General features: G+C 40.8%; 1 protein-coding gene across 1 annotated transcript in view; it reads right to left on the bottom strand.

Moving 5' to 3' along the window:
• LOC149792306 (MAM and LDL-receptor class A domain-containing protein 1-like) overlaps positions 1-27,414 on the bottom strand; it is a 72,784-nt gene that overhangs the window by 39,093 nt on the left and 6,277 nt on the right. Inside the window, exons 2-3 of the mRNA XM_089969555.1 lie at positions 26,376-26,507; positions 2,823-3,170 (exon numbers count right to left, since the gene is read on the bottom strand). Of these exons, the coding sequence (XP_089825681.1) occupies positions 2,823-3,170; positions 26,376-26,507 (480 nt within the window). The remainder of the gene's footprint in view (positions 1-2,822; positions 3,171-26,375; positions 26,508-27,414) is intronic.

Below are 27,414 nucleotides of genomic sequence, written 5' to 3'. Positions count from 1 at the left end.
TTATCAACCGCGTCTTCATTCATGACGGGTATCCAACTATGATAACACAGGATGAAAGTGATCTTATTCAAGTGTTTGAGCCAAATAATAAACGTTTTAGAATTATGTTTTCTTTTTGCTAATAGTCATCAGAGATTTTTGTGATAGATGAAAATTACCAACTTCCTTATTTATGATCATAACAAACATGGTGTCATGCTGAATTACCTTGAAAAACACGATAAAGGCTAAAATAGTCACACAATTCAATTTTGGAAACGTCTCCGTCTATATTTGTCAAAAGAGTAACGCGTATTCAGGTCTGCCCTTGCTCCACTGTTCTTCCCGATTGAGGTCAGTCAGTTGCAACATTGTTGCCGGTGTTCAGTACCATAAAGTTACACCTCTTCAATTCCTATTCATCCAAGACAGTCCTAACCTATGTTCAACTTTCCCATGACCCGCTATAGTCCCACCCATGTTAAATTTCCTCATTTTACAATCCCATTTGAACCTACGGTACAAACACTTGTTTTTCCTTCTTTATTTTATATGAGCCTAAATTTTCCACATTCACTACTTAGTCTTCCAAATTATTCTAAGTATATACATGTTTTGACAGTTAACATCAATACATCATCTATCGGTCTTAATTACAGGTTATTTAAAACTATTTTGGATTTAGAAAAGATCTCTATCTCATAAACAAAAGATATATCTGAAAACAATTAAGTTTAGAACTGCAAATCACATGTTTCCCATTGAATCTATTAGACAGGGAAATGTTCCCTACAACGAAAGATATTGGACACTGTCAGTCTCAATATATTCGGGATGAATATCATCATCGTCTTCCATGTTATTATTTCTTGATGAAAAGCGGAATCTTATACCTCATTTTTACACTTCCAGAACTAACGTATATACATATATTAGGACAGAAGTTTTAAGTAAAAGTATTAAGATTGAAATTTTATCTAAATTGTATCAAAGTTAATTTTTGATTAAATTATTTAGAAAGTAATTTTCCACAAAAATATATTGAGATTAATTTTATATATTTCTGTACTTCAACTTTATACTATTTTAAGAAAGATTGCTCTTTATGAGCAAGAGCAAAAGCTAGTAAAATACGTTTCTCTTGTATCCTAAGTTCAGCAATTTAGACTTGGTGGGAAGCTGCTGAACAGGCAAATTCCTAAATCCCTAATGGATGAGTAAGCTACATGATATACGCGTTTGCCGTGATAAAGGACGAGAGCCATGATCTGATTCGAAATGAACGACTACAAGTACTGCGTATAAATTGAGAGCAAGCTTGCGCAAAGTCAATTCGTTCATCGGGAATCACAGGGCTCTGCATTTCCTTGCATGGTAAGAATCGTCTGTGTTCGTAAACTTCTTTAAAGTATAAAGACTTCTTAATGCTGAGATTTTCAGTGTAAAGATCAATCTAGACTTTATATTTTTTCAATTTTTGTTTAGTTCTTCCTATTTGATATTATAATGAAATGGAATGTTTAATTGTTTCAAATAATTTATATTCATTTGTATTTATGGTACATCTTGTTATTGAAAACAACAAATTCGCTACTAACTTCATGTTTAGATTTAATTTGGAAATAAATGATTCTTTAAGTAATAAAGAATAATGTTTGAGCAACCTATTCCAAATTAGTATTCTATTTTTAATTTTAGCAAAATACATTTCTCCAACTGATTGGTTTATTATATCGCAGCTATTAAATTTTATACTATTTGGCTATCATGAATTTATTCGAGATCTAGCTATCTGTATTATATTCTAAAACGCAGAAATTATACAAATGTATGAATTTGGTAAGCTCGAAGGAAATGTGTAATTGAATATGTATTTCGTGTGCTTCAAAATCTCAAGTTTTATAGATATATCTTTGAATATATCAATTATCTAAATAAAATTTGTTCATAGAGAATCATAGGGATCTGTCTTTCCTTACAGTCGATCCCGCCGTACCTATCGACATGTGGCCGTATGTATCTACACCGTTAAGAGTGACACTTCTTTTAACAGAGCCTGAACTCTTTTCCTTCCATCTCTCTCTCTCTCTATGACCATGGGCAAGGACATTTCTTAAGTTATGAGTATTTCCTTCTCAAAGCAAGAAGTGAAAAGAAGTTTATGATAAAAATTCCATCATAACACAAATAATAAGTCTTTGAATACAAGTAAGGCACGACTCTTAAAAAATGTGCAGGTTTTTAAATTTTTCCGAATCTTTTAAACCATATTAAGTATTATATAATAACACCACACGCTATATTCAAGTTCTTTATCATGTACGTCATACGTTGTAATCTTTACAACTAGAGTTTTGTCAAGTCTTGTCTTGTTTTGTTTCATACCGTAGTTTAAAAAATCAACTGGTGATGATACTAACACCATTTTCCACCGACATGTTTTAAAGTTTAGTTATTAAAGTAACACTTTTGAATGGTCAAACTCAAGTTAAGTTTACTTTTATCCAGTTAAATTCCCATAATCAGAACGTAAATACAAATCGAAAATTATTTCAAACACTGATTGGATCAATACCTGTATGCGATGAATTTACTCCAAGGTGCTCTAGCTAATTCCGTGATCAAGCAAAACAACAAAGAAGTATACTCGATTTAGCTATCAATTAGTATATAATGTCATATATTTGCGTATGAAAGATATTCCATTGTTAAAATCATTGTCTAATCAATAAAACAGTTTACAGGTCCTTGGTGAATACAACCTATTAAAAGAGATACAGAACTGTAGCAAACATATTATATTCGGGAGAAAGTTGGAATTTGCACATGAATCATTTACTTACTGAAACAAGATTCATAGGTCAGGGAAACATCATCTAACGCCATGCTACCGTAAGATCCATTTCCTCTTATAGCTTCAAACTCAATAATGACTTTTGAACCGATTTCCAGGTCTACAGCTGCATTAATCCAGTCTGTGAATTGGTTTCCAGTTTTAGACCACACCAAAAGTGGAGAATCGCCATTTCTTCTCACGTTAACGTTCAGAGTTCCCATGTGTAATCCATACATATGATACCAGAAAGAAAGACAGACACGACCCTCATGATCAGACACCGTGCGTTGTAGTACTACCCTATCTCCTTCTTTGTTTCTTGATGCATTCATAATCATGTAGTAGTCTGCCGTATCTGAAGGATAAAAGACAAAGCAAATTGTGTGATCCTCGAAGTGACAACATGCGTATAAAAGGTTATTCACTCATGACAAATGTTTTTCAAATGTGCATTAGCATCATGGAAGTGAAAAACTCAAACAAATATAGAAAACCTATACGTATTTGCATAGTATTTTATTTCTCTAATTTGTATAATGTATTCATGGGAAAGCGCACTACAAGCTTTTAGCTTAAATATTACATGCTTTTCTTTTCTTCTCTACGTCTTTAGTGTCGCATTAAAATCGAAGTCCTTATGGCTATGTACTTCCATTAATGTCTTTATCTTCTTGCTGGATATGAGATAAATGAGCACCCTTATGTTCCTCCACACACTCCTGACGTTGCTCATGGTTTAGAGGATCTTTCACAGCCTGAAAGTAAATGAAATAATTTTTAATCGCTGTAAGAAAAGATGCAAAACTACCAAGGATGACCTTTCAAGAGTCAGGACAGTGGAGTGATTATAAATAGCAACGACAGAATAACTATTATAAGATAATTATATATCGATCAATATATTATGGCTTAATTTTCCTTCAATGTCAGAGAGCTAAAATAATATTCAAAAGTTTAAAGTGTTTTATTTATCTTCTGGTGACACAGCAAACACTGGTTGCTTATTGCTTGAAAAATGTAAATATATAATGGAAGGAAAAATATGAAGTTGGTTACTTTTGGAGATGAAAATGTCTTCTTTTATTATTTAGAAAGACGGACAATGAGTAATTCGAGGGGAGGACCCACTTAACCCAAGGTGTTCTTAACGATCAAAATATTTTTATTTTTGTGCTCAGAATTACCATGTAAATATATGTACACGTATACAATTTTCATTCGTCAAATTTTACTAGTCACATGCATATTCCAGCAAATCAGATCAATTAGTACGACAATAATTAGAGAAACAGCTGCTACTACTGCTACTGTAACTAAAAAACATAACTGATTCTGATAGTGAACGAGATTTATTCCCCTCCCCCCCAACCTACCTCATCATTCATTGAATAGATCAGAATCAAAATATAGCAATTTGAATGCTTACCGTTGTATCCAGTGGTTTCCATCAAATCATCTACATGAAGTCTTACCGTTGCATCCAATGGTTTCCATCAAATCATCTATATGAAGACTTACCATTGTATCCAATGGTTTCCATCAAATCATCTATATGAAGGCTTGCCGTTGCATCCAATGGTTTCCATCAAATCATATATATGAAGGCTTACCGTTGTATCCAATGGTTTCCATCAAATCATCTATTCAGTATTTTACCATTCCATAGCTTCCATTAGCGTAGGATCGTGGTCTTCGTTAGTGGGAGAAATCCTCTATCTCCATTTGAATCCACAGACACTGCAGCTGATCTTAGCCACGTTAACAAGGGGCTAGCTATGTGAAATTTGACCATTATAAAGCATTGAGGGTTAACATGGGGCTAGCTATGTGAAGTTTGTCCATTAGAAAGCATTGAGAGCTAACATGTAGCTAACTATGTGATATTTGTCCATTAGAAAGCATTGAGGGCTAACATGGGGCTAGCTATGTGAAGTTTCTCCATTAGAAAGCATTGAGGGCTAACTTGGGGCTAGCTGTGTGAAGTTCGTCCATTAGAAAGCATTGAGGTTTAACATCGGGCTAGCTATGTGGAATTTGTCCATTAGAAAGCACTGAGGGCTAACATCGGGCTAGCTATGTGAAATTTGTCCATTAGAAAGCATTGAGGGCTAACATGGGGCTAGCTATGTGAAGTTTGTCCATTAGAAAGCATTGAGGGCTAACATCGGGCTAACTATGTGAAATGTGTCCATTAGAAAGCATTGATGGCTAACATCGGGCTAGCTATGTGAAGTTCGTCCATTAGAAAGCATTGAGGGCTAACATGGGGCTAGCTATGTGAAGTTTGTCCATTAGAAAGCACTGAGGGCTAACATGGGGCTAGCTATGTGAAGATCGTCCATTAGAAAGCATTGAGGGCTAACATCGGGCTAGCTATGTGAAGTTCGTTCATTTGAAAGCATTGAGGGCTAACATCGGGCTAGCTATGTGAAGTTCGTCCATTCGAAAGCATTGAGGTTTAACATCGGGCTAGCTATGTGAAGTTTGTCCATTAGAAAGCACTGAGGGCTAACATGGGGCTAGCTATGTGAAATTTGTCCATTAGAAAGCATTGAGGGCTAACATGGGGCTAGCTATGTGAAGTTCGTTCATTAGAAAGCATTGAGGGCTAACATCGGGCTAGCTATGTGAAATTTGTCCATTAGAAAGCACTGAGGGCTAAAATGATAGCATATCTGAAACGCATAGGTAAATGGTACTGAATAGAACACTGCAGCTCATTGTAAGACAATGCAAGGTATCTGTCTCGATATTGTGCGTAGTAAAATATTCGCGCATCATATATGAACGAAAATGTACTTATGTTTCCTTGCATCGTAGAGCATTACCCTAGGGTGATTGTTGTTTTACGCCGGGGCTATTTCAAAATAGTGAATGCGGTACTCTAGTTCCGATGAAATATTTTAATTTGTAACGAGCCAATTCATATTCGCGCAAGCGTAACGTACGTCGTAATATTCGTATTTAACCGTATGTTATGTATTTTATGGCTGAATTCTTGTATTTGTGTTGCTTATCCCTGGAAAGTCGTAGAACTCTCTTTCCGATTTCGGGTAACGGAGACCTTGCGGTCGATGGTGACGTTGAATAGAGAACAGTAGTGGCCACCAACGGGACCAACATGTATGCAAGAATAAGAGGCTGAACAGGGATTTTACGGCAGGGTGGGATGTACGTGGCCTGTGTGGTTGCTCTTAGACCATTCGACAAGCGCAGTTGAACCAAAATGCATCGTAATTGTCCAGTTGGGCCCACGAGATACATATATGTTTCCCTTTTGAATGAATGTTATTAACTAGCACCATATGGGTGAAAATATAATTCAATATAGTTACAAGAATGAAATTTAATTATTCATACATCATACATGTCGATGAACCATAAATTGTTTATATTTGTGTATAATTTATATACATTAATCATTGTGTGTGAGAGATCTATATATCATGCATATCTGTTTATAAATGCAATACACTGATCATCCCTGTGGTGAATCCATATATAGATCGTATTTAATTTTGAGTTCCATACTTGGATTCTCATTTGATTACTCGTTGGATGCTCTGATTGGTTCCATTTATAAATGATACCGTTTTCCATTGTACGACGTGATGCTCACGAGTACGGTGCCAGATTCATTCATCGTTCAATTACTTTATAAATAAACATCTCATTCACAAAGCTGTGCTAGACCGCTTCGGTGGCCCGGTGGCTAGAGCAACCGCCTCGGGTTAGAACCCATTCAAACCAATGACTTATAAAATGGTACTAGGTGCTCACCATTAAGAGGCTAGTGTTATATATAATCGGTCTGGAGTCCTTTTAATATTACTGGGTGTGACATGATGCCACCTGTCTGCGGCATGATGCCCGTTTTCAAGTCATCACTAAAAAGGCTCACACTCCAGCAGACATCGTAACGACATGACTTATTTTTTAAAATATAGAATTACATTAAAAATCCAACACACACACACACACACACACACACACACACACAAAGAGCTGTGCTCAGTGTCTTCGTTAGATGTAATCCACATCCGACAGTAGTTAAGTGGGGTACATTAGCGACAATGGGAATTAGCATTACAGAGACCCCTGGGTCAGATTAGCGACAAGGGAAATTTAACATGGTGAAAAATCGTGGGTCAGATTAGCGACAAGGGAAATTAACATGGAGAAAAATTGTGGGTCACTCTAGCGACAAAGGGAATTTAACATGGAACTATAGTGTGGGTCTGTCTAGCGACAAGGGGAAATTAACATGGGGAATAGAGTTTGGGCTTTTGGGATTTTTTAAAAAATTTTTTAAATTTAAATTTAAATTTAAATTTAAATTTTAAAAAAGGGTAGGCAATGGAAAGGCTATCTCTTTTCGAGAAATATGGCTGGCCCTGAAAAGGGCCTTTGGGTTTTCTTCTTCTTCTGCTTCTAATTTCTTCTTTTTCTCCACCAAGTTCTTATTTTATCTCCAACACTCTTTCTCTTCTTCTCTTTCTTTTTCTCCTGCTCTTCTTTCTTCTTCTTCTCTTCCTCCTCTTCTTTCTTCCTCTTCTCATTTTCTTCTTCTTTTTCAATCTTTTCGTTCCATTTGCTTATTCTTATTCTTTCCTCTTCATCCTCCTTCTCCTCCTTTATCTCTTTCATGACACCACTAATCTTGTCCTTTACCTTTTTTAAGTGATTAATTTCCATCTTTACACGATGGGGACTATAGGAATAATGGTCTTCAACCAGTCTTATTAACATCTGCTCCATCATTCCTAAGTTGTCTAAAACGTCTTGTAATGTTTGTATTTTGTCCATTTGGTTAGAAGCCATCTTCTTTTTTTATTCTTTGCAGAATGGTTTGAACGACGAATACTGTGGGTTCTTATACTTAAAGCGCGTACGTGAAGGAAAACATCCCCCTAAAACGTAAAATTGATCTGACCTAGATCATGACCAAACAACGCGCGAACGTGAAGGAAAACATCCCCCTACTTTTTCATTTCATATAATAAAACCCAAACTATACTTTCTCATTTCATATAATAAAAACCCAAACTATACTCTCCACATACGCTAAGAAACAATAAACAAAATCCATAATCTACTATCCACACAATCTTACGTGAGCGCTTACAAAACCCAAACTATACTCTTCACATACGCTAAGAACAATAAACAAATCCATAATCTACTATTCACACAATCGTACGTGAGCGGGTACAAACACAAACACACAAACACAAACACACAAACACAAACACACAAACACAAACACACAAACACATACGCTAAGAAACAATAAACAAATCCAAAATCTACTATCCACACAATCGTACGTGAGCGGGTACAAACACAAACACACAAACACAAACACATACGCTAAGAAACAATAAACAAATCCATAATCTACTATTCACACAATCGTACGTGAGCGGGTACAAACACAAACACACAAACACAAACACATACGCTAAGAAACAATAAACAAATCCATAATCTACTATCCACACAATCGTACGTGAGCGGGTACAAACACAAACACACAAACACAAACACACAAACACATACCCTCACACTATCTTAAAAAAGAGTTAGTGATTATATTCACACTACTCTACCTACACATTGGCAAATTGATGGTTATTTCTTTTCTAGAGTATTGGGTAGCCCTGAAAAGGGCTGTTTTTTTGGAACTTCATGGACACCTGGTTAATGGTGGCACCTTCCAGGCCTGGCGCCACATACACATCTTATCCCCCAGTTACTTTTTACTTTTTTGGGGGAGAGAGCAGAGGCAGGATATGTCGCTTCAGAATCCCAATTTTCGCTCTCTGGGATTCTGAAATTTATTCTTCTTCTCTTCTTTTCCTTCTCCTCCTCCTCTTCTTTGTTTCTTCTCTCCTCCTCTTTGTATCTTCTTTCCTCTTCTTCTTTATATCTTCTCTCCTCCTCTTATTTTTTTCTTCTTTCCTCCTCCTCTCTTATCCTTCCCTCCTCCACAATGGCTTCCGCGGCCAGTTCATTCAACAGGCGCCTGGCATATTCCAGATGCACATGAAGTTCCAACAGTTTAGACAGTCTCGTGTTCATTTTTGGTGTTGATCAATCAACAAGGGTAGCTAGACTGCCCAGCGAGTTTCAATTTATAGTGAAAGCGCGGACGTGAAGGAAAACATCCCCCTAAAAAAACATAAAATTGATGTTACCTACATCATGACCAAAAACAACAACGCGCGGACCTAAAAGAAACACTCACTCACTTTTTATGCTACCCATCACTATTTTAAAATTTTTTATAAATCACTTCATTAGACTATCCACATACGCAAAGCAATCCAATCTAACTCCAAATATACACCTCAAACACCAAAAAAACATGATTTTAATCTACTATTCATACCAACTTACTTAAGCACTTACTAACACACAAACACATACCCTCACATTTTTTAAAAAAGAGTTAGTGTTTATTTTCACACTACTCTACCTACACACATTGGCAAATCGATCGTTATTACTTTTCTAGAGTATTGGGGTAGCCCTGAAAAGGGCTGTTTTTTGTTTGCTATGGCATTCTTTTTTTAGTTTCTAAGAATGCGATGTCCTCTGAGGATAGACTTTCTGGCGATAGGTCTGCTTCTTCGGAAAGAAAAGAAGAACTCTTTGGTGTCGATACGGCAATCGACAAAGCCTCTGTCAGGTTCAGGTTGCTGCTGCTGCTGCTCTTGTTGTTGTTTTTGCTGCTGTCTCTGAAGTCTGTACTTCTCTGTCCATTCTTCTTTTTCCCTGTTCATTTCTTATCTGAAGAGCTCTTCTATCAGGTCTTCAGTGATTTTTAACATTCTCACATTCTCTATTTCTTCTGGCTTCGGTATCAGACTGTGTCTGACCCTATGCAAATTCACGTAGGCTTCGTTGAGTTTAGCTAGTTTGGAGCACATCTTCTTAGGAGGATGAGTCGACAATGGATGGTTAGACTGGAAAAAACCCGGTTCTTAAAGTTAAAGCGCGGACGTGAAGGAAAACATCCCCCACACGGTTTTTGAGTCGCAACGTTTAGTGAGTGTCATGAGAGGGATAGTAAGAAATGAAAGAGCATCAATCCAACATTCTTATAGCTAAACAAAAGACAAAGGCATTTTTTTCAAAACACAACATTTTTTATTCAAAAATCACTTAACACTAAACAACAACTCTAACATTTTTAACAATAATCCAACAATATAACATCAAACAATTTTTTTCAAAACACAACATTTTTTAATTCAAAAATCACTTAACACTAAACAACAAGAACTCTAACATTTTTTAACAATAATCCAACACTAAAAGTATCTCCACTAGGTAAAGAGGGATAACAGTCTTCCATGGTTTCTAGTAATCTAGGATGACTTCTCTCAAACTGTTGATTTCTATGGTATTATCGAATTCTGCATACAGGATGACGTTCACCGTTTCATCAGGGTCTCGGTCTTTAAACTGAATTTCCACACGAATCTGGCCGGATTTTATAGGGTGGAAATGTCCCTCGTCGCTGCCTTGGTCTGGAGTGAAATCGAAAGCCCACAAAGCGTAGCCTCCTGCATAATCCTCGTACGTAATACCGTGACTGGTATTGGTTCCTAACTGTCCGGTGGCTTCGTACAGGGACAAGTACGATCTCAAGTAATTCTTCTTGGTAAAGTCAGGTTCGAAAGGTCGGGTACACAAGGTCTTGCCATCGCGACTGACTTCGATTTTGGACACGCCAAAGTGTTGAAAGTAGAAAGGATTTTTTTTGGCAGCTCCATTGAAGGCTGTATTCTCGACGATACCAACGATCAAACGTTTGGGTAACTGTCCTTGGAACAGATGATCTTCGATCATGGATCGCTGTCCCTTGGGAATGGTGAAGGTTTTCACTTCCACGCGTCGTATGGGATACTTGGCGGTCGTTCTACTCAACGTCTGACTGATGTCGTTTCCCACTTTAGGTAACACTTCCACACGGCGTACGTAGAGTCTGGCTTCTAGGATTTTGGTTTTGTAACCGTCACTATCAGCCATCAAATGGAAAGCGGCACTGCTACGATTCAGTCTCAGGCGGACATCCACCCCGTTCAGCAAATACTTTTCTTGCAACCACATGTCCAAATGCAAACGATCCATCAGTTCTAAACTTGTGTCGGCTCCCGTGATTCTCTTTCTTCGTTCTAGAAATCCATCATTGTTGTCTTTCTTTTCATCAGTTTCCAATATTTCAAACTTGGTAGGTTCGTCAGCTTCCCATACCACACAGGCATTGAGATGAGTGTTCTTGGCATCTATTCCGTACGTCAAGAGATTTTCCAGGTAGGCACGATAAGGGTAAGTATCCATGCTGCTACTGACCAGTTTGTTATTCAAGTACAAGTCCACTCCACTGAACAAGGAATGCATGAAATTGTTGACGGGAGCTACTGCTTCATCGTCTATAGCACCTCCAGTCTTATCTAGAATTTTGACTTTCAGGTACAAGTAACTGCTATTCAGATCGATGTAATCTTCGGGCTGTCCTTTGATTTCAAACTCGATGGGAGCGGAATCGGTCAGTGAGGAGACGGGGTGAAATTCCACCCACTGGGATTCTTGCATGGTCATCATGGTAGGGGGCATGGCAAACAGATCCAGTTCCGTCTTGGAACAAGCGCAAGATTCTCGGTGCATCATTTTTTTTTTGTCTCTTTTCTCAATAATCGAAAACGTCTAAGTCTCGAACGGTTCTTCTTTTCTTGGCCTTTCTTGCTTGAAGTCTGGTGAAAGGGTGTTTTCTTCGTCGTCTCTTTCTGCCTTGTCCTTGCTGAATGCCTGACTCGTTAGCGTGCAGGGCATTTATAGGTGTTTCTCGTTGGCCTAAAATGTCTTTGCCCGTTTGCAGCAAGACATTTTTGCCTGCCCTCATGAAGGCTTCTTTAGGGTTTTGTTTGTCGATGATGACATTTTGGAGAAATTCTTTGCCTTGCGTCAGTGCCGCATCTTTCAAGGCGTGCAATCCGCGTGTCACCATCGGTTTCAACACCGGGGCCACCGAACGAAAGGCCGATTTTAACATGTCTCCTAAACCGTGTCCTCGCTGTCGAGCAACCCCTCGGTACACTGGATACATGACTTACGAGTCGTGAGAGAACCGTTTTCGAAAATGGAGTTTCACCGTGACTTTTCCTTTGGTGAATGGAATATTTTGTCCCAGATCTCCTTTTATAGCAATGTTGACCGTGTCCAAATACGACTTACTGACAGGCAAATAGTGAGGATGGACAAATTCGCGGTGGACGTGGTAAGTGTTTCCACCTTCCTCGTCAGCGTTCGTGGCAGAATCCACTTTGAAAGGAATGACACGCAGTAACGGTACGGAGGTGTGTCCCACCACGTTGTACTCCACCACATCGGAATACACGAACATCAAATTCAGTCCTTGGTTCAGTTCTACCGGGGCACGAAATAACTTGCTAAAAGACTCGTTGTCGTAAACGATGGGTAATTCGTTTTTCTTGAGCATGGCCTTTCTCATGTCCATGTCTCCGCCCAACATGTCAAACAATTCAGGACAAAATAAAATGGACACGATTTTACTTCGTTCAAATTTCATCAAGAAGCGACGAGCTGCTTTGTGGTACTCCATGGTGACATTTTTGTTGACATGCTCCAAAGCTTTCAGAAACACGACATTAAACCTGGAGGTTATGGTGCTGACCAAATGTTGACCACTAAAATAATAGCCTGGGGGAATGAACAAGTGATAGGTGGTGTACTTTTGTGTACGGGTTTTCTTGTCATATTTGACATTGCTATCCATCCACTGTTGCATTTGCTCGTCATGAACTTCCACATCAAAAAAATTTTGATTGGGAAGGACATTGAGGACTTGGGTCGGGTGAATCATTTCTACTAAAGCCACTTCCCAATGGGCTTCGTGATCTAACTGGATGGCCTGAGGTAATTTGGCCGTGTAACAGCACAACGTGTTCTTGGGAAACACCTCCATGGAACTGTCACTGGGTAAAGTTAAGTAAAATTGGTTTTGGTGACTCATAATTCCAGAGTTCTGTGGCTGTCCGAGGGGTTACTGGACGTCAGAGGCGTGTCCCCGTCTAAAATGGGGTTCTGGTTGTGATTGAAGTGGTGACTGGCACTGGCACTGGACACAAGGTTCCCGGGGTTCCCGTTCGAGGTGAATTTCAGGGAGGGATTAGGAAGCAGGTAACCGATGCAACTGCTCAATAAAATGGTCCACAATTGTTTGTCTCCTTGTTGCAAACTCAAATTGGCGATGGCTGCCCCGATGACACAATACACCACGAAGATTTGGCAGAAAAAGACGATTTGCGTTTTAGGCACACGTTCTCCACACCACACCCACAAGGGTTGTTTTTGTAAATCTTGCACAGAAGAACTAGGGGAAGGAGGAGTGGTCGACGTAGGTGCGTCTGCTGTGTGAAAAGGCATGATGGTCACTTCTTTTTATAGTCGATGACTTGCGAAGCGTCGATCCAAGAATCAAAACTGGGTGGATATCCTTTCCAACGTACTTTGACTTCTTTGACACGTCGTTTGCCCACTTTACGGGTTCTGCATGGAGAATGCTTTCGATGTCGTACACGTCGTCTTCTTTTTTGGTCACACGTTGTAACTCGGGCAAATAAAACGTTCCTTTGAGCACTTCTCCGTTCATGTCTTCCAATTTATAGACGGCAGGATGACGGCCATGCACTCGTCCAGTGACGCGAAACAATTCGGTCGTCCAGTTAGGTAAGTAACCTTTGTCGAAAGTGCGTTTGGTTTTGCCAATGCGCACCCAATCTCCTACGGCCAACTCTCCACTTTTCTTGGGGACAGCCCTCGTCGGGGACGTACCAAACAGGCGCTCAAACACCAACACTTCGTTCTCGGGAGTCACGTCTTGCGGGGCACGTCCGATGCTTCGATGGTAAGATTGGTTGTACGCTTGCACCAGGTGCGGTAAGATGTCGATGTACTTCAGAGTGTGGTGATGCGTAAAATATTTCCACATGAGTTCTTTCTAAGTGCGTTGAAAACGTTCCACGATGCTGGCTTTGGTTTCGGGATTCTCGGTGGTAAAAAAATGAATGTCACGTTTCTTTAATTCTTTTTGGAAAGCTTGGTTCACAAATTCGGTACCTTTGTCCGTTTGCCATCGAAGAGGGTGACGACCGCTTTGTTTCAACACTCGTTGCAGGGCTCGCACTAACTCGCTGCTCGATTTGGAAGTCAAGGGCACGACCCAGGCAAATTTGGAAAAGACGTCGATGACACAAAACAAATATTTGTAGCCACGATTGTAGCTGGCCAAATGAGAGACATCGGCTAAATCGGCTTGCCATTGATGATCGATGCCTTCCACTCGGGTGCGACTTCTGGCAAACTTGCGTCGAATGGGTTTGTGTAAAGTGTAGGTAGCTTGTTCTTGTAACCATCGTTGCACTTGAGGTAAACGGAGACTTTTCAGTCGAGTTTTGGCAGCACGATACAATTTTTGAACTCCTGCGTAACCTGCAGGATGCGAGGGATCGTAGTAAATGATGGCTAAGACTTATTCCATTTTTTTGTGTTGGTTGGTGTGTTAATAAGACACCCACTCTTGGAGGATGCTACTCTTTTTCTCTTGGGGTATTTTCTTGGATTGCAATGCTTTGCGTGTGCGGCCAGCAATAAGCGTCGAAGAGGAGAAGGATGTCTGAGCGGGGGATATCGGTTCTTGTTTCACTTCTGTCTTCACTTCTGTCTTCACTTTCTTTTTCTCTTGTGAGGAAGAAGGGTGGCCATCATCTTTTTAATCCATCCAATTCTGTAGGTAGGTTGTGTTGTTAACTTGCGTACTTTTTCTGGTGGAGTTTGAAACCCTTCCTCTTCTTCTCCTTTTTCTGTCTTGGTCACGGGTACTGGTGGTACTGGTGCTGGTACTGGTGATGGTGCTGGACTTTTCATCAAGGTCTTAAAATCTTTCAAAGTGGGTAGAGCTGTTTCGTCTAAAGCTTTCTGGTTAAAGAGTTGCAGTCGTTGCAAGAGTTGACCGTACTTTTGCGATTTTTCTGTTTCGGACAAATCTTGGCGATCCATCAAGGACTGCAATTCGTGTTGTAACTGGGACATCTCGCTCAAATTGGGATTGGGAGGTAAATGCGGGGTGCGTTGTTCTTGCCACCGATGGTATTCCATCCATCGTTTGTAAGGCACTAAAGCTAGTTTTCGTCCTTCCATGGGATTGTCAGGGGTCGATTCTGAGATCTTGGGACTTTCGAGGGCCTTTTTATCTTGCTCCCACCAGTCCTCCCAACATGGTTCCCAAGACTCCTTTCAGTATGGGGCCTAGCAAGAGAGGCAAAATGCCTCCACGTTGCACTAACATCTTCTTTTTTTGACGAATGGGAATTTTCTTTCGAACCATTTGGCGAAGAACGTGACGATGTTTGCTTAAGCATTGTTTCTGGTGTTTGGACAAAGGGATCGTGCCTTTCAAAACGTTCAAACAACATTCGCACACGGTATCGATGACCTCTTTGGAGGCCGTTTGAATGAGTTTTTTTCGTAGGGGTGGAGAAGCTTTGGACAGGACAGATAACATGTCCCCATGTTTGGCTAAACGTGGTGGCAGTCCTTTCCTTTTCTTTCCTTGGGGTTTTCTGGAGGGTGACATCTTTGAGTCTTCAGGAGCACCGATAAAACACTGATACCCGACTTGGTCACAGGCCTTTTTTATACTGGAACGCGTCGCCACTGATTGTCTTTACGTCGTATCAGTTTGAGGACAGGCATGACACGTCGTGCAGGGGTACGCAACGGACTAAATCGAGCCAGTTCTTGCTTGGACAAATCCAGTAAACTTTGTAACATGCCCGATCTTTCTTGAACTTTGATTTTGGGAGAAGGTACTTTGTGAGCAGCAGCCACTGCCACTAAATTGGAAGGTCCTGCCACTGGGGAAGTTCTTTTGGGGGTCATCAACGGAGAAGTTCTTGGTGTGATCAACGTCTCCAAGTACTCTTCAGTTCTGGGTGTCATTAACGGAGAAGTGGACAAACGTGAAGCTGCCGGAGACGCAGTCACCGCCGTGGCAGGTCGTGGTTTGCGAGTGTAAGGTTGCGTCCTGGCCGAAGTGCCTCTCTTGCGACTAGTTTTCTGTGGACTTTTCTTTTTCTGGGGGCTTCTTTTCTTTTTCCGGGGTGGTGTCTGGTCAGAGGAGGGTCCTGCCACTGGAGAAGTTCTCCTTGGGGACCTGGTCTTTTTCTTCTTGGGGCTTCGTTGGACTTTTGTCTTGGGTATAACTTTGGGGGCATTAGGATCCCATCTTAAGAGTGAGCGAATGATGACCCCTCCTAGAGTACCGCTCCCTCCAGGTTTCAAAATGATTTGTTTTTTGGTTTGAGTGTCGATGCGGGGATCGGCCAGTTGGACCAAAGCGACTTTGTTTCGATCGAAATAGCGTTTGGTTTGATGAGGAATCTGAATGATTCCTTGGAGTAATTGACGTGCCGTCACCGTGAACCATCGTAAGACTTCTTTGAGACTAGCTTCTAAGACACGAGCTCGTGTTTGTGGATCTTTTTCTCGACTGATGCCATACAAGGCACGAATCAATTTGACGGGAAGATGCGACTGAAGGGACGTCATGTTCGCACTGAGAGTGAGACAGACGAAAAAGGGTCTGAGGTTTTTATAGATTTTTTATGGGGAGTGAAATGAAGTCGAGGACGGAGACGTGTACAGGACAGGCCCTCCGTCTTGGCACCAGTGGTGAAACAAGTGGGTACGAAATCGCAAATCCTCGGGAGTCGTAGGTTTCAAATCGACGAGTAAATAGGCGTGTGGCGTTTGAGTGGCATCGTCGTACGCCTGAGTCAGCCAAGGCGTTCCTAACTGTTTGGCTAAGACTTGCACTTGCGATTTATCTCGAGGGCTTTTAAACAAGACCACGTAATGCGCATTGAGACTGATGGTGCGATGGGCTTTACTTTGTTGAAACAAATTTTGGGTGATGTAAACGACACTGGCATTACGGTGATGCCCTTTGCGCGTGAACCACAGTTTAATTTCTTCTTCGTCTTCTCCTAACATGTCGTCGAAAATGACCAAATGAGTGAGACGGGAGTCAGAGACGATGCCGTCGTCTTCTTTAGGAATGCCTTCCACAAACACGATGGAATCGCCTTGACTTTCTCGCAAGAGGCTGTACGCCGATTGCCACTCTTTGTAACACCACACGATTTGTTGAGGGGGTCGATCGATCAAATGATGTTTATGTTCGATCAAACGTTTGACGAATTCGGTTTTGCCCGAACCGCTAGGTCCAGCAATGAGCATGTTAAAGGGATGGCGAAGATACAAAGCCTCCCAACTGGCACGATCACAATTTGACAGTAGAGGAAGAGGGAGCAGAGACAGCAGAGGTAGCCATGGTGTGAGAAATGTCACTTGTGACACGAAAAACAAACAAGACAAGAGTTTATATACTTTTGCAGAACACGTTTATTGAATGTTTCAAACATGAATACGAAAGACAAAAATACATAAAAGCCAAAGGCTTAAGTACAAGAATAAAAGGCACATGATAACGATGAATGTGGAATAAACACAAGTGTCTGTACAACATGTTTTGGGTAAAGTTCTAACCAGTTCTATAGTAGGGGGTAAGGTCACACAAGTGTCCTCCCGAAAGGGTCTTTCAGGCCTGTCCACGACAGTCCTGTCCTGGGTGACGGGTTCTTCTGGCACCGTCACTAACGCAGGTTGAAAAGTAACTTTTTTCCTTGAATAACTCTCGTGCATACTGGGCCACCTCTTGTGTCCAAGCCTCAAAACCCTGGTCTCGGTGATATCCAACATTTGACTCCTAACCAATCTGGTTTCTTCTTCGTCAACGACATGGTAAGTTACTTCAATGAACAATGAACTATCGATCTTGCCTAGGGTTCCTTTTCATATACAGACCAATACCGACGTGACCGTACGGTAAGGTGAAGTGATTGGGAAGTCGCACTCGCTTCTGGTATACAATTTGATAGACTTTTTCCAAGGGTCGACTGACGATGTGGTGAGTGGGTAAACGTACAATCTTGTTCGGTTGATAGGTGGTCACTTTAAAGTTTCCATCCTCTCCCGATTGCAAGGCTTCTTTCAATACCCCAAAGTTGACCACTCGACTGGTACGATGATTCAGAGTCAGTCCTTTCACTTTGCACGTCGTGTGCACTTCTCCTTGTTTGTCCCGGTATTCGTAGCCGTAATTTTTGGGACCACCACTGACGAAACTTAGAATCTTGTCGTCGGGATGCTCGTCTGTCCAGGCTCCTAAACGGTCTCCTTCGATGTCAGGGTGCTGTTGAATCGGCTGATGGATGTAAATGCAACTGTCCGTGTCAAAGTACAGGACGCGTTCTTCTAACAGTTCTAAAGCTTCGTACAATTTTAAGCGAGCATGAGCTGTCACGTAAGCCGCAATGATGACATTTCCAAAAGGGTCGTCTTGTACAAAGTCCAGATCTTCTTCGTAATTGACCAAGATCAAATCCTCTCGAACGACGTCCACGTGTTTCATGTATTTGGTTTTGTCGTGAATCATCTGGAAGTAGCGGGAAGGTTCTGTCAAATATTCCGTCTTGGGTAAACACGGTCGTTGTGCCATTTTACCCCACAAGCAATTTAACATCACTTTGGCAAACGATCGCCTGCCTTCGTTTTTTTCGATGTGGTCTAAAGAGATGCCTTCTTGTGCATAGTATTTCTCTTTGAATTGTATTTGGTCTTCGGGAGTGTGACACCAGGAAGGATAGCCGCTGCCTTCTTGTTTCAGTTTCAAAAAGGCATCCACGTAGTCGGCGAAAATGCCTTTCTGAGTAGGGTCACCCTTGTGGTACTGTTGTGTCTTGGGAAAGTGGCAAATTTCGTACACTTCTAACAGTTGGTATCCCATGTCCAGAGCTTTGAACAATTCCACACTGACCCAGGTTCCCGTCAAGGCACGTTCTTCCTGGCTGTGATGGCAAGGTTGGTCCTGGTTGCACGTTTCGGCACAAGTACGGCACAAGGGAAACATCAGTTTGCCTTGACAATGGTGAGGTAAGACGGGATGGTATAGGTTCGTGGGAGGCAAAACTTTACACTTGATCAGACCTTCGTATTGTCGAATGTTTTTCAGGTCGATGTGTTCCGTGAACAATTGCAGGTTCCCTACAGGAAAGCGACAATATTTGCACACGTAGGGATACAGCGAACACACGTCCAAGTATTTGATTTCTTCTCCTTTCTCTTCGTCGGCTTGGTACAGCAAACAGGTGGCATTGGTCCTTCCTCCGTACAAACTATCCCTCGGGTTCAGCGGGTCCATGAACTGGTAACTTTCCACGAGACGTTTAAACTCGGGATCGGTTTTCAAACGGTGATCGTACTCGTGTTCCCACATTTCCACCACTTGGTATCCTTGCTGTTCTAACTTTAGGCGTCGCTGACAAGTGTCCTGGTACAAGTCTTCCATGGTTCGTTGCAAAAACTGATTTTTAGTGTCACGGTCAGGGTAGCAGACGGGACATCCGTGAAAAAAGCAACGGTTAAACTCGTACACGATCTTTGGGTTTTCTAAGTCCCAGCCATCGACCGAATACGTTCCGATGGTCTTTTCGTCTCCTCCTTTGCGGGCATGCTGAATCCATTTGTCTTCCTTGTCGCACAAGTAATGTAACCAACGTAGGGTTTTGACCGAGTATTGACGCTTGACATAGTGGGTCGTTTGAGGACTGATGACAGCCACGGTGTTTTCAGGCATGAATCGTTGGCGGTACACTAAGGAACACGCTTTGGCAATGGTGCAAGATTCTTTCAAAGGATCGACCCCTCCGTGTTCCATGAACAGTTCTCGAAATTTTCCACAGCAACGCCGTAAAATGTCCACGTCGGAACGACAATACTTTAACATTTCTTCCTGAAAGTCGAAGGGGTCAGAGGCATGAGCCTGGTACCAAGCGTAGAAAGCTTCTCGTTGTTCGGTACGCATGTTGTCGGGGTCGTAATAGTGAGCCTCAGGCAAATGGGGTAGAACGGCATGTTGATTGGCTTCCGTATTGAAAAAGTGTGGAAAGTACCCTTTAGCCATTTCTGTCATTCCAAACGTTTTAGGCATTCGACTCAAAGGCATGGCTAAGTAACTCATCGAATCTTTAAACTGTACTTGTCCCACTTGCATGAAAATGATTTTGGTTCCGTTCAAAATCACTTTAGGACGTTCGGTGCCATGTTTCGTATAGTACCTCAAAAGAAACTGTCCATCGTATCCGGAGAAATTGTGAGCCATCACCGTGGCATGACGATGACAATCTCCGTAACGTTCGATGTCCTCTTGGCTCCACGTCTTGTCGATGGGGTTTAAGACCCATCGGGCAAAATCGGCTAACGTGTTTGGTCCTCGAAAGATTTTTTCACGTCCTCCAGGAATCTTGCTGCAGTGAGGGCAATGACTGAAGATAGGTTCTTGAATGCACTTCTCGCACGCTCGATGAGCCACGCAGAAATTAGGAATGTGAATGCCGGTCTCTTGCATGCATTCGAAATCGAAAAAGATGAAATTGCCTTTCTTCTTGTGACCGTCCTCTTCCTCTGGTGGGGGTTGGTATTTTTGCACGTAGCATTGGTGTTCCAAGTCCACGATGTGGTGACAAATGTGACATTTTTTCTTTCCTCGACATACGTGTGCCTTGGCATTATTGGTAAGTATGCCTTGTCCACAGGTAGGGCACAATCTCAGGAGTTGACAAGCACATTTCTTCTGTGAACCTTGTGTTTTCAAATGTTGTTGGTAACAGGTAGGACTGACAAACGTGCGCAAACAAGTCGAACAAGGCACTGGTCCTTCGCTCAGACAGGGTGGAGAGGCCAAATATCCTGGGCATTTCATTCCACAATGCTTGTGTTGCTCTCGATTGTTATAACCATAGTCACATTTCTCACAATAATAACTGTATCCCAGGAATCCAGTGATACTGGTAATGGTATCGAAATGGTCATCGTGATGATAGACATGAATGTATTTTCCGTCCTTAAAATCTTTGCCTCGAAACAACAGAGTTCCACGCATTTCTTGAGGGTGCACTTTCAAGGTGTAGCGTGGAGCTAGGGCATCTTGCAATTTTTGCATCTCAGGAATGCCACAGGGTGTGTCTTTGGACAGTCCGGCTTGTTGCAACAGGAGTTCTGCTTCATTTCGTTGTTTGGCTCGATCGCATCGTTGAATAGTTTTCCAGGTTCTTTTCCATTCTACCGTGTCGTTCTTGTTGGCATAGGTTCGTCCCACCACGATGGCACGGGCTAAACACATCTGGTCTTGAGGGTTGTTAATTCGGACGAGACTCTTTTTGGTGTTGCGAAGGTCGTCCACCAATAACATCTTTTTGCATCCAGTTCCTTGAGGAGGAGAGACGTGGGCCATTTTCAGTGTGGCTTTACCATCGGTGATGTCAAACTGGTCATTAGATTGTTGCACCCGTTGTATCTTGTCCATGACTTTGGAAGGGGTCAGTTCTGCGGGTCTGCTAAACTCGATCCAAACAGGGGATTTCAAACCGTCGTGATCTATGGATAGTGTCAAGCGATCGTCTTCTTTGGCTTGACATTGTCGCTTGAGTGCGGTGAGCAAAGAATCCCACATCTCGGTGATAAACCCTTCTGCTTTCTCCAAGGGTACGTCGGCCTTGAAATCTTTAAACTTCACCGTGTAGGTGTAAGCCGTGGTTCTAAATTTTCTAGAGGAGCGCTTTTCCGTCTCTCGAATGGAATAGTACTTTTCAGGGTTGACTAAGGGTGGTGAACTTGGTTTAGAGGGTTCGGAATCTGGTTCACTCATGTCCTCTTCAAAATCACTGGCATGAATTTGTGCCAAGATTTCAGCCCTGGTACGAGGCGATAGATCACGTTTCTGCCTCTTACTTTCTTCTTCTTCTTTCTTCTCGAATGAATGGGATCGTTTCATCTTGAGTGCAAAACGTCAAATGACTCAAGTTTAAACACCATAGACTAATTTATAGTCTTGGCAAACCAGCGTATATAAAAAGGGTGTGTGTCTTGTCCTTTCACTATTCATTTCACTCTCAAGCTGAGCACAACAATGGAAGAGACTACCCAGATGGAACGTTTCGTCAGAGATTTGCGAGGGGTCATTAGAAAATTCTCTTCAGACCAGCCGACGGACTACTCTCCTTCCTTTCGAGATAAAAGTCAAGATACTTGCTATATCTGTCAGAAGAAAGGGCATTGGTCTTCAGAGTGTCCAGACCGTCAAAAAAAAAAAACAGGGGCTAAAAAGACAAAAGTCAAGATACCTGTTATTATTGTCAAGAAAAAGGACATTGGTCTCCAGATTGCCCAAAAAAGAAACAAGAGGAGTCAGAAGAAAAGAGGGATTCTTCAGAAGAAGAGAGGGATTCTTCGGAAGAAGAGAGGGATTCTTCGAAAGAAGAGAGGGATTCTTCAGAGGAAGAAGAGGAAGAAAGAAGACAATTCTATTTACAAGAAGCAAAGAAACAGGAGAAGAAAAGATAAAGGGAAGAAAATGAGGAAAAAACGGTGAAGAAATTAAAAAAACAGAGAGACTAAACAAGGAGAAAGAAGAAGTCAATGAACTTTTAATTAAAGTGTTCTGTGGTGAATTGTGAATTGGATTGTAAAAAAATGGATAAAAGAATACATGAATGATATAAGGTAAGTGTCTTTGAGTTCTGATTTTAAAATAAGAAGCTACACTCACGCACTCATACACAGACACGTACTATAAGGTAAAATGGGTGGGGTTTATTCTTGAGTTATTGGCAAATTGAAATTGTATTTCTTTTCGAGAAATGTGGGTGGCCCTGAAAAGGGCCTTTTTATTTTGGTGTAGGGGTGAGTTTAACCAATCAACTTTAACTGCCTTAAGCCTTTGCCACGGCCAAGGCCTACTTCTGATGATTGGGTTGAAATCACTAAGGGTGGTACGACAGGCTTAGTCACAGGGTTGGCGTGTTTAGCTCGGGAAGGTCGTATTCTCTTCGGTCGTGATAAAGAAGTCTGATACATTTGTTTCAGACTTCTTAACTCCGCTAAAATGTCCAACAGTACCGTAGCCGTTTGATTTTCACCCTCTTGTTTCTTTGCTGCTACTTCTTCTTGCTGTTGTTGCTGTTGTTTTTTTCTTACCTCTTCTTGTTGCTGTTGCTGTTGCTGTAGGAGAAAAGCTTGTTCCGCTTCCTTTTGTCGTTGCATAAATTTCTCCAATTCTTCTTTCTGTCTCTGTCTAAAATTCTCCACTTGCGGTAATGAAGAAGGTAACGAAGGTTCCGGAACAAATTCTTGCGAGGTAAGAAAATCCACAAAATCCCAATGTACCTCTTCTGAAAGTAAGTCCGGGTTCCCTTGGGCAGTCTCCCCTGCTGGTGCACCCCAATGGATCGTTTTCTGAGTTTCCGTCATGTTGAATCACTGTCGCATAGATTGACTGCACACAAGCGCTAACGAATCTATATAGACCACGTGACGTCACAGACTGCTCTCTTCGGATTGGATGCGAGCTGACTGAATTTTGTAACGCGTGTTCGGATTGGTAAATGAATTCAATCCGTTTCAATCCTTCCTGTACCTATAAATAAGCGCAGTTCACTGCATTGATTCACTTCAAGATGTGGACCGATGTGCAATCTTCTACGCTTGTGTCTTCCATGATGTTCCGGACGGACATGCTCATGTATGTCCGAGTCAAGTGGACCGTTGTCCACAGGACAAACACCAGCCTGTGGATACGTAGGATATACGTTGAAAGACAAGGATGCCTGAAAAGAGTGCTGATTTACGGACCAACAGTGAGACGTAGCCTAAGGACAAGAAGAAGACCAATGCGGTACCATTTATGTTAATGAATACATTAACATAAACCCAAAGGCCCTTTTCAGGGCCAGCCATATTTCTCGAAAAGAGATAGCCTTTCCATTGCCTACCCTTTTTTAAAATTTAAATTTAAATTTAAATTTAAATTTAAAAAAATTTAAAAAAAATCCCAAAAGCCCAAACTCTATTCCCCATGTTAATTTCCCCTTGTCGCTAGACAGACCCACACTATAGTTCCATGTTAAATTCCCTTTGTCGCTAGAGTGACCCACGATTTTTCTCCATGTTAATTTCCCTTGTCGCTAATCTGACCCACGATTTTTCACCATGTTAAATTTCCCTTGTCGCTAATCTGACCCAGGGGTCTCTGTAATGCTAATTCCCATTGTCGCTAATGTACCCCACTTAACTACTTCCGACTTATAATAAAGAGCACTGGTGACGGAATGTGAATCTAATCCGCCTGCTGTTATTTCTACGCATATTAGAGCCTTTAGAACCTGCCACTGTTCTAGAAGGCTGTTACAGAAGGTCATAGGATTTCAAAAATATTCACTGACATATTTTGAATTTCCCCCACTTAGCGGCAAAGCATCTGGCACCTTCAGCATCATTCATCAATTTGTAACCATCAAGGTCAGACGAAAAGTTAAACACTGCAGAAAGGATTTTCGGTTCAGAATAATATAATTTGCTGCCCTTACAAGATGTATGTACTATTTTGTGGCGTCCTCTGTGTTGTTTGTTGGCGAGGGAAAGTATGTTATTTTTTGTGTCGACATAATTAACAGGGCAAGAATTAAGTCGCCAGTTTTAAACCGCGTTTGTTGAACAGCTCTAGTGACGCTTCTGTTGCTACCGTTGCCGCCAATTATTGTTCCAAATGATGCACATTTCATTGATATATATCTGGTGAACTAAATAATCAGGATCGTAAACTTTTCACAATATTTTGTTTCAGGGTTGTCATTAAATGATAGTTTTGTCCATAGGATGTGGCAATACAAATCTGTTGTTAAACATATTGCTCAACAACATACACATTACAACAAAAGTTGTTATGTATACATTGAATCCTGGGCAAGATAATTGGAAGACATTGGATGAATTTGATGATTTTCTTAGTGAAGACACTCATCGTACAAAAGTGCTTACAATAATGCATCCGTTGAAGGAAGAATTTTATCAACAAAAGTAAAAAATAATATCTACGTGGTGCAAGATTTCAAACAAGTAACATAACAGTTTGTGACGCGTCTAAAATTACTCCCCGGCAGCAAACTGACAATCAATGATGGCGCTGAAGTCGACAGTGAGATCGTGGAGATCTAACAGAAGTCGCGTGGAGAAAACGATGTCGTGTACAATGTTTTGTACAACGACTTAGTATAACATGGCACTGGAGACGACATACACACACAACCTTGTTCCTTTGACATGGTATCAGCAACCCATTTACCGTGACGTATAGAACACCAAGAATAATTTCTTACGACATACGTTATGACATCGCGTTGAACTCCGCAGAAATTTGGAACTGGTTTCATAACGTCACCGTGAGCAATACTCGTTTGAAGCTTAGTAGAATGAGTACGATGCTAGAGGACATTAGAGGATGGCGTCATACAGGCAATATTAAATACTACTAAACTCTTTGTTTTCTCTAATATTGATCAGTCAACATTAATAACCGAAATTAAAATCTGTCATGTAAGAGACTGGATCTAGGTTACAGTCACTATTTCAATAGGACGATAGTTAACCAACACTGCGCGAACGAGTCATTGTAGTCAAACACTGTCTTGAAATTGTGATTGATGCACACAATGTTAACATCATTTTCGTACACTACATGTGCAGTTTCAGTGTTACCAGCTTCAGAATTTGTCATCTTTTTCCGATAGTTGAACTTAATTTAGCATTGGTAGTCGAAAATACGGCGCTGTAACAATCTTAGTTGATTATCATTATACCCATATACAAATTGCATGTACTGATTTGACCTTGGATATCATTTGGCATTATAATTTCCATGATATTTGAGCTTAAAATAAAGCCGTGTTTTTTGGAAGGTAGAAATATTCGGTTTACTCGGACCTTATCCATAGTCGTGTATCAAACTCTAAGCAACATTTATGTGTGACTCGTAAGACAAGGTCTGATAATCGTCAACACATTATTACTACTGAAAGAAACGGGTATGGCGATTCAGGGTTACTTTTATGACAAAGTATACAGAAGTACCTTAAAATGCATGTCTTGATATGAATATGTTTTGACTTTGGGTTGGTCTATAATAGTAATGATGTCGATGAAAATTTTTAAAATTGGATTGCGGTAATAAATGTAATGAATTATCAAATGACAGGGCGGTGTTTATTATCAGTTTTTGAAATTTAGGTTCCAAAGTACGAGTTGAATGATGCTTACATCAGGAATCTTCCCGAATAAAGATAAAAGGTTATACACACAATGATCAAGAACGGTATAAACCTAGCATTGTCGTTGACCAAATTACATCTAATTTGAACAATTAAATCCAAAAACATGCGCGACATAAATTATCCTTCATCGTAAAAATGCTTATTTCATGTTACATATTGGCATATTTTCTGTTGATTTTGAAGTATTATTCACTAAACAAAATTGCAGGTTAAACGTGCATTATATTTCAATAATGAGTATGGCATACCGTTGCCGGTAATGTGGCCACTCTTCGGTCCCGTGTTGATTATATTGCTGCCACCAGACGTTCTTGTCCAATTAAAATCGTTTTTTACTCCCTGAACCCAACCGCACATCCCATCGTCAAAATTACAGGTATCTGGAATAATTAGCAAAATTCATAATAATTAAGGCATCAAAATTAAATACCAATACGTAGAATCAATTTTTGTTTGGCGAATATAAAACGTATTTTATGTACATCAGATGTCTTTATATATGTTAACATGTTATAAGAGGAAAAAGGCAATACCGTTTGAGAAAAAAATCAATTGAAGGAACTGAGATGAGAAAGAAAGAAAGAAGATAACAATTTATATTAGTTTAATATATACATGTAATATAGCGGGATGTATCCATGTGTCTAACCCAATGGGTGGAATGCATCCTCTTAAACTAGGTAACCACAACACCTGGAGTTACATAATTGTTCATGCGTTTCTTTGAACATGTTGTACTTGCGACCAGTTAGAATTTTCAGACAGAACAAAACTGTTATTAAAAAAAAATTAAATCTCCGGTAACTCATAGGTAGCATATGAGAATAGTAGGCCTACAACTGCTACAACATTGTAAGGCGACGTCACTAACACATGGAGGTGTAAATCATATCATAGGTCAACATTTACAATCGTATCAAGACTAAACATTCGGACGTTTGTGACATGATTTGGGTACACGAATGTAACATTGTTTTCGTACAGCACAATATCTCTCATGGGTGTACAAAATTTGTAAGAGAGAGAGAGAGAGAGAGAGAGAGAGAGAGAGAGAGAGCAAAGAAAGAAAAAATATAATTGTTAAGAAACAACACTTGACCGGTAGCTAGCTGTAAGAGGGATGATTCTAAAGAAACGTTAATCGCGGAAGTTAGTCTAGTCTTGCGGAAACATGGAGGATAACCGGTATTTGACATAAAGATGCATGAGAAAATAGGTTTTCTAATAATTTCAACAGATTTCTGATAGTACTTAGAAAATCTATATTGCTGTCTATACAACTGTCAA

This window comes from Sinohyriopsis cumingii, chromosome 9, assembly GCF_028554795.1.
Source record: "Sinohyriopsis cumingii isolate HCF-2022 chromosome 9, ASM2855479v2, whole genome shotgun sequence".
Lineage (NCBI taxonomy): Eukaryota > Metazoa > Mollusca > Bivalvia > Unionida > Unionidae > Sinohyriopsis > Sinohyriopsis cumingii.
Note: the sequence above shows the minus strand (reverse complement) of the source record. Positions and strands in the feature narration are given on the sequence as shown.